Source organism: Benincasa hispida, chromosome 8, assembly GCF_009727055.1.
Source record: "Benincasa hispida cultivar B227 chromosome 8, ASM972705v1, whole genome shotgun sequence".
Classification (NCBI taxonomy): Eukaryota; Viridiplantae; Streptophyta; class Magnoliopsida; order Cucurbitales; family Cucurbitaceae; genus Benincasa; species Benincasa hispida.
The window spans coordinates 7,242,404-7,255,115 of NC_052356.1; the positions used below are offsets into that span (position 1 = coordinate 7,242,404).

Below are 12,712 nucleotides of genomic sequence, written 5' to 3' on the forward strand. Positions count from 1 at the left end.
AGAGCTGATTCCAGGGCTTGAATAATGTGGCACCACACCCTTTCTTGGCCCGAGAGGGGTGTGGTCATAGTTGGACTATGACTTATTGTTCATTAGAGGGATCTGTGGCACTTAAGAAGTTAGATGTAACTATAGGGACAAAACGGTAATTTTGGCCCAGCTGAACTTACGAACAATTTGTGAAGGGTCATCACACTGTTAACTGGTTATATCCAATGGATACAGAAATATATCTGTATTGCAAAGAGTACAGCTGTAGGTATTTAGTGGAGTGACTGACAGTTAATGGATGTTGATGAATTTAATTAAGGAGTTTAATTAATTATTCAAGTACCATTGGAGCTTCAATCTACAGGTCCATAAGGTTCTCTCTGTAGCTCAACAAGAATTATTGAGTATTAATTTTGGATTAATTTGAATTGTTCAAATTAATTAAGGGAATTAATCATATGTGATATAATTAATTTAAATTAATCATATGTGATATAATTAATTTAAATTAACCATATGTGATATAATTAATTTAATATATTTGATACATTATAATATAAAGTTTACTTTGAGTGGAATTAAATATTTGAATATGATTCAAATACTAATTATATTGATTTGATTCATATAATTAAATTTAATATAAATTTGATTTCTATTAAATGTTATAAATGATTGAGAGAATACAAACTATAGGTTATATTGTATTTGATACAATGTAACAACTATAAGTTATGTTATATTAGATATAAAACATAGTATAATATATATATATTATATATAATCAAGTGATTATTATATAATTATATATTTTTAATTTATTTAAAATAGTTTTAATTTAAATTTGAATTTAATAAAAGAGGGAGTTATAACTCCCTCTCCTGTTTTTTTTTTCTCTTTACAGAATGTGAGAGTGGGAAGTTTTTACGAGATCTTCTTCTTCTTTTTTCAACAGAGATAGAGAAGTGATCTGATCTAATTCATTGGTCTTGATCTCCCAGTAAGCTCTCTCACAGACTTAAAAATCTTTCTCATCTCAAATCATCTCCCTCTCCCAAAAATTTAGTAAAGCTCACACCTCTTGCTAATTCTCAAACCCTACAGAGAATATAGAGGATTACCTTTTGGTGCTGGCCATTTTAGATTGCGATTTTTGTTTCGAGGAGATTTGAAGTGTTCATGACCTGATTGAGAAGGAATTCGTGAAGAATTGGTTCCTCAAGGGTAAGTAATTCCAAACTCTAAATTCCCTTAACCTTTCTGTTTAATCTCTAAACGCATGCTATAATTTTCTGTAAAATGCATAATTTTTGTTTCTCTGCTTTTAATTCTTTGTGAGATTTGAAAATTGGGACCGATCCCACTTTCGCATCAGACTTCACTATCCTTCAAAGCAATCAGGATCAAATCGTTTATAACACTTTACAACTATTGTAACGATTACAAAGTGGGTCGTATCCTTACTGTCACCAGGATATGGTACCTAACATTATCTGTATACTACAAACCGTTCATGTTATTACTTAAACATGATCCACTTGTATGTCAACCACATGCATGTTTAAGTTACATTAAGTAACCTTGGATCGTAGCCTATTGGATTGGGTTAATGCAAACTAAATGTCAAATAAAATAATATCTTATTTTATTAAATAAATAATTAGTGTACAAAGAATTTCCAAACTACGTAAAGCACAAGATTTAGGGCATCAACCCCAACAATTTTGACCTAGGAGGGTTGCATTGATTGAAAAGCTTCCTCCAACAAGTCTAGGAAAGAGGAGTGGTTTTTGTGTTTGGTGGCTGGCTAGTTTTGGATCCTGGCCAATACCCTTTGTGCGGTCCCTCCTGAGCTTAAATTTTGCCCCTTTCTCCTGGTCTAGTCTTACTTTCTAAGGCAACTTGTGTGAAAGATCCTTGCATGGATTCATTGCTGAGCCTATCACACTTCGATGCTTAAGTTAGTACTGGTAGTATATAGTTTAATTTACACACAAAAGTAAGATTAGAGCTCTCCTTTGAAGATTACTTACTCTTCTCTCTTAGGGTCATCGAATAAACTATTTATAATGTCATTCCCTTCCTCCAACACTTGCCTATAGTTATGTGTAACTCCAATGATGTAGGGTGCTTTACGACACTCAAGGTTGCAGAGTGCCAGATCGAGTACGACTCGGTTATTTTTTTTTATTGGTATATTCATTGGATCAGTTGGTTGACTTGGAATTCGAGCCTTCGACTTTTCTTTTTTAGTGCATGTGTTTCCCAATGCCTCATCTTGATTTTCCTTCGGTTTGGGTGCCTTACTTGGGACAACCCTTTACACGTGTTATGGGTAAATCTAAACTTAGGGAAATACCTCTCAAATTCGCCCACATTCTGGCTCAAGCTGGACATAAATAAGATTTAATACTGAAATACCTAACCCAAGGCCTATATAGATTTTGGGCAAGGCGAGCACGGGCTTAGGCATAGTGACCCTCATCCTTGGACGACCAATTCGACTCAAAGGTGTGCAATCTGCACACCAACAACCCAAAACTAAATGGGAAAGAAAGAATTGAACCTAACAATCAAAATCTGAAAAGGGAGAAGAAATATCCTAGGTCGACTGGACTACTTTAAATACCATCATAACTAATAAATCAATTCTTATTCCTCAAACTCTTGCTACATCCAAAAATCTCTTACTAAAATATCGGAGGCGTTTTGGCAATATCGTGTTTGAATGCCTAAGTTATTCTTTTTTGCAGGTAACGACTCCGCTAATTATACAAATTTACCACTAAGTACATACAATCAAGTGAGATCTCCTCTATCTAAATTTGCGCATCAACAATGAACTTTTCCTTTTTATTATTTTAAACTAATTTTTAGTGAAATTCTTAGTTGAGATTATTTTTATACATATACGTATTCTTAAATATTTACAAAGGCTACCAATATAAAATGTCCTATTAACATTGTTAAGAGAGTCCATTTGGTAATAGTTTCTTTTTTGTTTATTATTTCCAAAAATCATATTTGTTCATTAACACAATTATATTCCTTTAAATAATCTACTTTTGAAACGTGGTTTAACTAAAATTTACTTGTCAAAAGACAAAAATCCTAACTAATGTCTAAAAGAAAAGTTCAAATATCTCCGGGGTCGGGTCTCTGAATTATTGATTGGTAACGATTTAAGTACTGCATTTTCAAATTCGTAACAATTTAGTTTTTCAACTTTAATAAATAGCCACAATTTAGTCTCTATATTTTACAATTCTTGTAATAATTTAGTCTTTATAATGAAAAATATTACTTAAATTTAATGAAATTTCTTACACAGGTAGATCAATAAATGAATAGGGAATATCAATTTTTTTATACACTATAGATTAATTCGTTACATAATAAAGTTTGACACACAATTTTGAAGAGATTTCTTATAAAAGGGACTAGATTGTCACAAATGTCAAAATATAAAAATTAAATTGTTACAAATTTAAAAGCATAATGACTAAATCGTTATTGACTAAAATTTCAAGACCAAATTGTTATTTTAACGAAAGTTTAGAGATCAAAAGTGTCTTTTTTTTTTTTTTTCGATTTCTTTTTTCTAATACTATTTGATGTTCTTACAAAATGATCACCCTATTTTCAGAAAAAAAAAAAGAAAATTATTTCTTGCAATATCACAGTTATTTTTCCCAATTTTCAGAAAAAAATGAAAATAATTTATTCCAATATCACAGTTATTTTTTAGGACAATAGATTTTTATTCAATTTTTAAATATTATTTTTGGGGCTTGTTGAATAGACAAGAAGAAATTAGCCTTGTGGGAACCATATATTTGACTTATACAAAATGTGATTTCATCTCTATGGAAAATCAAAACTTGAAAGTCAAGAAATCTAATCATGCTCAAGATAAGGGTTGTACTATCATTTTATGCTCAATAGGAGACTTAGACTATAAACATTTTAAGAAAATTTAAATTACTAACTCCAAAATAAAGGATTAGTTTTTTCAATTTAAAATTTAAATGTTTGTATTGGTTTTTTAAAATTAAATATAACAAATGGTAAACTATATTGTATTGAAACTATACGATTTTACGAGACTATAGACTAAAATCTTTGTCTTGCTATCTATTTCTTAAATTTTTCATAAAATCTTATTTAATCATTTTCTTCAAATAATTGTAACCATTCAAATAAATTCTATAAAAAACTATAAGATTTTGTGGGGCTATAGACTAAAATATGATAATATGAAAATATAAAAATAAAATGATTACATTTTCTAACTTTTAAAAATTTATGGTAATTGAAAAAAACATATAATAATTTATTTAGGTTAAATTGTAAATTTGGTTTGCATGGTTAGGAGGAAGTTAGAGTTTAGATCTTTAGAATTTAATACTTATAGTTGAATAAAATGTCATAAATAATCCTTATGCTACGATGAAAACTTCATAAATAGTCTCTACGGTAGAGATTATTTATGATTGTTCTATTGAAGTACAGAAACTAAATTCTAATTATAAATCATATGAACTAGGGACTATCAAACTATGGAAATTGAATTCTAATTTTAAACCATATGAATTAAGGGTTTGTTTTGATGTTTAACTTTTCAAGTGTTTAATTTTGAAAATAAGTTATTTTAGAAAAAAAAAAAAGTGCTTGACAATCATTCGGAATAGCTTTTGAAATGACTATTTTTTAAAATAAAAAAATACTTTTTTTTTCTAGTTAATCCCAACTGATCTTAAAGTTTAACTTTCTCCAAATTATAGTAACCAAATTTATAATCTAACTTTTTTATTTATTATATGATAAAAAGTCATTATATTAATTTTGTTAATAAAAACTTTCAAATTTCACGTGCATATATGTACGTATTTCTTGACTAATAATAATAAATTAAACTTGAAAGTCAATATTTGATCCATGGCTACAAGCTACCAACTATGTTTAAATCAAATTAATGTTAAAATGTATACAAAATTTGAATGTGTTAGAAAAACGTAAGAAAGATCCAATCTTCTTCGCAAAACTTGAAATTTTTTTTATCAGTTCTCTCATGTAAAAATCATTAATGATTTTTTGTTTTCCTTAGCACTTTTCACACGTGACACGGTCATCAATTGACATTTTTCAAATATCAAGGCTAAAAATGTTCTAGCCAATCATATTTAACTTCTTTTTTAATACGTTGATATATTTAAAAATTCTTAAAAACGACTTATATATTAGACATAAATTTCAATTTATGATGATAGAATATTAATCATCATCGACTAACGTGTATGTAAATTCTAAAATACTATATATAAAATTGAAATTTAAAAAACAATCCATCTAATATAAAATTGAAAATTTAAAAATTTATTAGATATACATATATTTTCTAATTTTAAGAGCTAAATAGATATAAATATTGTGAAGAAGGATATTGAAATCAACTACCTTAAACAACAATGTCTTTGATAAGAGTTTTCAAATACAACATAAAATATGACCAAAAAGTTGGTCCCAAGATTTGGTCAATTTTCTTGTTGGGTACACATCATCTCCAATAGTAACCCACCTTTTTTCTTCTAAAGCAATTTGGTTAAATTAACTTTCAACCCCAAATATTTTATTAACAAAATTAATTACTAATTCCCTCTTTTTATTAGTTTAATAATACATTGGTTAAATTACAATATTAGTTCCTAAATTTTAAAATTGGTATCTATTTGGTCTATGAGTAATCATTTTATTTAAGTCTATTTCCTCCCAATTTCTTATCATAATTTACATCTTTCTTAATTACAATGGTTGGATTCTTAATCAAATTCCAAAACCAAAAACAAATTTTTAAAAGCTATTTTTTTTTTAGTTTTCAAAATTTGGCTTAGTTTTTTAAACCATTTGTAAAAGATAAATAACAAACGAAGAAATTTAGAGGTGGAAGTAATGTCTATAAGTTTAATTTTTTTAAAAAAAACCAAAAATCAAATAATTATCAAACGGAGTCTTAGTGATTGTACTTTTGAATTCTCTTTTTAAGAATTTAAAAAATATTGAGTTGTAATTAGACACTTTTATGAATTAAAAAAAGTCTAGAGAAACTTCTAATTCAACCTAATACAAAACACAATTTTTTTCCCTTTTTTTTTTTTTAAAAAAAGAACATGGGAAAAACAATATTGAAACGGGAACCACCTGAATTTGGACTTCTTTTGCTTTAAATACTTAATGATTAGTAATTAATTAATGCATTTTTTCCTTAGTGGAAAAGTTCATATTTTCTTCCCAAAAATTCAAACATTGTTTGGTGAAAAATAAACAGTAATCGAAGAAAATGAAATTAAGGTTCCTAATGTTTCTTGTTCCATTCACATTGTAAATTGAAGTTATAAATATCTTAAAAACTCATAAAACCATATTCTTAAAATCACACATCACAAATATTCTCTTGAGAAAGAGAGAGTTATTCATTAGGACATGGGGAAGCTCTTGTGCTCTTTCTTCTTTTCCATTCTTTTGCTTTCATTCAAGGCAAGATCCCAAGAAGTTGGTGAGACTCCCAACTTATGAAATGTTTTTTCTTTTTCGGTTTAAATCGTTTTAGTTTAATCTTGGTCCGGGAGATCCCAACGAGATACATGCACTACAACAAAACTGAAATTTCATGACATTTAAAAACCGTCACAATTAAAATTTGCGAGAACTATTTTCAGTTATTGTATTGACTGTCAAGGTATGAGTATCAATAACAATTATGTCATGAAAACTCACTTTTCTTGTATTGATGCGCTACTCTTATCATTACCAATTGATTTTGAGATAACATTACTTTACGTTATCTAATATTGTACCATAGTTCATGAAGCCTAAAACGAGCATTCCGTCTAAGATGGTGAACCCAAAGAAGCTCCATTTTGAGGGACATATTGGTGGATCCCACATTGAAATTAAAGGATCTTACCATCTTTAAGATCATACGTGAACTATTTCTCTTAGTATGAATTGATTTTGAGATGAAACTTCATGTTATTTAATAGTTTCACATGTTTTAACGTTTTTCAATTAGAGGAGTTAAACCACCTAAGAGAAAAAGTTTAGAATTTGGTGTAAATTTGGCTTGTAATTTTTCTTTTTCAAATTGTATTTTTATTATTATATTTTTGGATTTAAGGATTATATATGATTGTTTTATGTAGATGATGAAAGAGGGTTTGATTATGAAGGAGATGGAGAAAAGGGACCAATTCATTGGGGAGAGCTTAGAGCAGAGTGGCATACATGCAAGGTTGGGTTGATGCAATCTCCAATTGATTTATTGCATGAAAGAGTTGAAGTTATTTCTCACTTGGGAGACCTTAAAATCAACTACAAATCCTCTAATGCCACACTCAAGAATAGAGGCCATGATATGATGGTAATTAAATTCTTTTTTTAATTATAAATTACACTTTTGGTTTCTAAGTTTTGGGTTTAGTTTCTATTTGATTTCTAAATTTCTAAATATTATGCTTTTAGTATATAAATTCTGATTTTAATTTCAATTTAGTCCCTACGTTTCAAAATGTTACAATTTTACCCTTGATATTTGAGTTTTGTTTCAATTTGGTCTCTAATTTTGAAGACTTACACTCACATCAGTCTTTGGTGTTAATATCCGCTAATTAATTTAATGTAATTAAAACAAAAGGTGATTTTAATCGTTTTGAAATCACTCTCGAACATTAGATCTATAATATCTACGTCACATATATATAAAAGAAAAGTATTTGTGGTTATACAGATGAAATGGGTGGATGGTGGTGGATACATGGAAATGAATGGAACTCAATATAAACTAAAACAATGTCATTGGCACTCACCTTCCGAACACACCATTGATGGCAAGAAATTTGACCTTGAAGCTCACTTAGTCCATGAAAGCTCAAATGGGATGATTTCTGTCATTGGAATCTTGTATCAGATCGGAGAACCTGATTACTTCTTATCCACGGTGAGTTTAATGCATAATCGGGTCGATTTGTTTCGTAAACAATTTAAATTTTATTTTCTGTTTTTCGATTCATCGAGTTCGTGAATATGGATTCGATAGATGTATTTTTTAAAGTTGTTCTTAGATTTTTTGATTATTGCAGATTTTAGAACACAAGTTTTTATGTTTTTGTTGTATCCAAATGTCCAATTTGAAATTTGAAATTATAAATTTTATAAAAAGTATGAAAACTTGGATAAATATAGTGTTTTCATGTTTTAAGATATTCCATCAATTTTTGTCCCAATAAAAATATGTATAAGATATTATATTATATATTAATGGTATTATATTGTAAAATTATAATTATACAAAAAGAAGATTTAACATAAAACATGAATGTTGATAAATTGATTAATAATAATATGTATTAAACATAATAGTGGGTAATTATAATTAATTTTATTATTCACAAATATATTGTATCATATATTTTGAACCATTGTTTAAATGAGATTTATTTTTCAAATCTACTATCAACATTAATATAATAAAAATATGAAATACAACTCTATTTTCATTTGCTCTTTTAAATTTAAAATAATTATTTTAAATGATAAAATTATTAAAAATATTTTTAAATATAGTAAAATATCATTGTCTATCCGTGATAGACACTAATAGACATTTCTATAAGTATCTATCCGTGATAGATAATAACATTTTGCTATAATTATAAATAAGTTGGCTTATTTTCCTATATTTGAAAACACCTCTTAAATTTATGTTTTCAATTTAGTTCACAATAATTTCAATTTCATTGTATCAGATTAAAGGTGATTTAGAAATGGTATCAGATACCCATGAAGAAGAGAGAGTGATTGGAATAATTGATCCAAATCTATTGAAGATGGGCAGCAAACAATACTATAGATACATTGGCTCACTTACTGTTCCACCCTGCACTGAAAATGTGATGTGGACTATGATTCACCAGGTATACATTTTTTTAAATATATATATATTTTTTTATCTGTGAGTGTTTGAGCAAGCTTGCATGCACCTCAACTAATCGCACGGGACAACCAGCTTGACCCTACAATATTTGGATGTCAAGAAAACTCGTAGGATATTAAATCCTAAGTAGTCATAATGAATTGAATCCTTAACTCCTAAGCTTTTTGGCCTTTTCTTTTTGTTCCATTATCATTAGGTCAACCCATGAATACTTAGATATAAAATTTAATAGTTCATGTTTTGTTTTGTTTTTTTTTTTCTTTTTGAGTTTGAGAATATATATCGAGGGTGAGAATCTTTTGATCGAGGGTATATATATATACGTTACTTGAGCTATATACATGTGTTTGTGAGTCTTTGTAAATTAAAATTGATTTTTTGTTTGTTTGAGGGTGTTAAAAATCAAATTGAAAATATTCTCTTTCGTTTTTATTTTTCTATTCTCTTTTGTTTTTATTGTTTCTACTTTTTTAAAAGATAATTGAGTTATTAGTTGTAAATGTTTTCTTTGATAATTATTTAGATCTTCTTTCATAACTATTTAGATTTTGGTTTTTGGTTTTTGAAAAATAAAACCTATTTCTACCCTATTTCTTATCATGATTTACATGTTTCTTGAGTATAATGGTTGAATTCTTAGTCAAATTTCAAAAATAAAAATAAGTTTTAAAATTTGACTTGGTTTTTTAAATCGATGGTAAAATTTTAGGAATCTATTGTACACAAAAATGAAAGTTTAAAAATTTTCTAGACAATTTTTAAAATTTATGAACTTAGTGGACAAAAGAATTAAAATGTAATAATCTATGAGATACTTTTAAAAGTCCAGGACCTATTGAATGCACAATTGAAAGTTGAAAGATTTATAAAACAATTTTGAAACTTCACATACTAAAAAAACAAAAATTTAAAAACTCAAACGACTAAACTTCTCATTTAATTAACTTAAAATAAACTTTGTTTGGCTCAAAATATTTTTAGTTAGTAATAAACATTACAATAATCTTTTTTTTTTAACCAAAGTAGTTTAATTTTCTTTTCTTTTCTCTCTTTTTTCCTTCAAGAAAGGTGAGAATTAAACAAAACATATTAAAATTGGTGTTTGAATCTAGAGTTAATATGTTGGAGTTAGGATGTGTAGAATTGTGAAGATGAAGTTTTTCAGCAAATATGCAAAAGTGAGAAAAAGAAGATGAAATTTTTCGATAAATGTAAGAATTTCAACAATGAATACTGACGAATGAAATTGGTGGAATTAAATTATTTAACATCGATTTATGAATTTCGTAGGCCAAAATCTGAGAAATTGAAGAGAAGGAAAAACGTTTTTCAGAAGTAAAATAAAATAGTCACCAAATAAAATTTAAACTTAACGTAATTACTTAAACTATTAATTATTAAACATATGGTATATTTATATGATGCCTGCGTTTAATTATTTATTGCAATTACTAATTCTAATCTTGATTTCAATAGGTGAGGACTGTCACAGAAGAACAAGTGAAATTACTTCGAGTAGCTGTCCATGATGTAAGTTAGAATAATTAATTGAGATGCCAAAATATACATTTTTTTTCTATATTATATATAAATTTAGTTTTAGAAAATATATATTATATAGATTATTTTTTAATACAACAAATAGTGTAGGAAAGATTTGAACTATGACAAACTTAATCAAGGCCTAAGAGGCTCGAGTCCCCTCAATTTTTTATTTTTATATATACTATTTTATTAAAAAATGGATCTAAAACTTAAGAAACAAAAAACCAAGTACTTCAATGGTTTGACCATCTTCAACTCCTCGACATCTCAAGTTCGAGTCTCTTATGTAATATCTTATAAAAGCTCCACGACTTCTAAAGGAGATAATACATGTTAATTACCATTACTTTATTAATTTGACATACATATATTTATAGATTAATAGTGAAAGTACAATCATATTACAAATATATAATTAATGATTATTTAAGACTCCATTTAGTAACCGTTTTATTTTTAAAATTTAAGTCTATTTCTTTTTAAATTCTTACGAGTTTTTCATATTTTTTAAGTAAAAGTTAAATTCTTAGTTAAATTAAAAAAAAAAAATTAAAAAATAATTTTGTTTAGTTTTCAAATCTTGACTTAGTCTTTGAAAACATTGATATAAAGTATAACAAAACAAAAAAATTAGACCCCGTTTGGTAACCATTTTACTTTTGTTTTTGTTTTCGAAAATTAAGACTATAAATATTACTTTTACTTCTAAATTTCTTCCTTTGTTGTCTATTTTTTACCAACGGTTTAAAAAACCAAGCAAAATTTTGAGAACTAACTAAAAAAAGTAGCTTAAAAAATTATTTTTATTTTTAGAATTTTGCTAAGAATTCAACTATTGTACTTAAAAAAGATGCAAATTATTGTAAGAAACGTGGATGAAATAAGCTTAAATTTCAAAACAAAAACCACAAACCAAATTGTTACCAAATGGGGTCTTAGAGGAGCAATGTGTGTTAATAGATTTAATTTTCAAAAACTAAAAACCGAAAATCAAGGTGTTGTTTGGTAACTATTTGGTTTTTGATTTTTTTGTTTTTTTGAAAATTAAGCCTATAGGCACTACTTCCACCTCCAAATTTCTTCATTTATTATCTATTTTTTACCAATGGTTTAAAAAACCAAGCAAAATTTTGAAAACTAAAAAAAGTAAGCATTGTTGGGTAACCATTTTATATTTGAAAATTAAGCCTATAAACATTACTTCCACCTCCAAAATTTTTTTTGTTATCTACTTTTCACCGATGGTTTAAAAAACAAAACCAAATTTTGAGAACTAAAAAAAGTAGCTTTCAAAAAGGAGTTTTTGTTTTTAGATTTTGGCTAAGAATTCAACCATTGTATTTAAGAAAGATGCAAATCATTGTAAAAATCGTGAATGAAATATGCTTAATTTTCAAAAATAAAAACAAAAAATTAAATGGTTACTAAACGGGTCGTAGTTTTTAAATACCTATTTTTATTTTTAGAATTTGGCTAAGAATTCAACCATTATATATAAGAAAGATGCAAATCATTATAAGAAATAGTGAGAAAATAAGTTCATTTTAAAAAAAACAAAAAATAAAAAAAAATGAAATAATTATCAAATGAGGTCCAAATAATTTGGGAACGGAACTCACATAATATGTTTTTGATAAAGTTGAAATTGAAATTAAAGACACAAATTTAATTTTGTACATGTTTTGTTATAATCAAAGGTTTGATTTTGATATGTGCAAGCAGGACTCGGATTCTAATGCAAGACCGTTGCAACCAATCTATAATCGAACAATGCAACTCCAAACATCAAAGGAAAGTGAAGAATCATGAGAATAGATTTATATATTTCTCAATAATGCTTTCCCAATTTCATATTTTGTATTTCTTAATTGATTATCAATATTCTCCCTTCTATGCACACAATAAAAACAATATAATTGAATATTTTATCATATACTAGTCAAGACATATTATGTAATTTTAATTAACTGATTAAATAGTGGTTTCTTAGTATGTAATAAATAAATATTATAGGTTTTTATTTTAGTTTCTATAAGCTTTAGAAAGTTTGATAATATATCTTAACAATTTTTATTTTAATCTTTTCTTTTTTTGGAAAACCAAATGTTTTATATAATATAAAGAGATAAAAATTGTGCTAATAATTAAATTATCGAATAAATATGTTTATATTTTAGTATTATAATA

The 12,712-nt window shown here is 26.8% G+C and overlaps 1 protein-coding gene across 1 annotated transcript; it reads left to right on the forward strand.

Moving 5' to 3' along the window:
• Positions 1-6,471: 6,471 nt before the first annotated feature.
• LOC120083902 (alpha carbonic anhydrase 7-like) lies at positions 6,472-12,334 on the forward strand. Its single transcript, XM_039039811.1, has 6 exons — positions 6,472-6,544; positions 7,191-7,408; positions 7,775-7,984; positions 8,793-8,960; positions 10,457-10,510; positions 12,248-12,334. Exons 1-6 carry the CDS (start codon positions 6,472-6,474, stop codon positions 12,332-12,334), a joined length of 810 nt encoding a protein of 269 aa, XP_038895739.1.
• Positions 12,335-12,712: the final 378 nt, after the last annotated feature.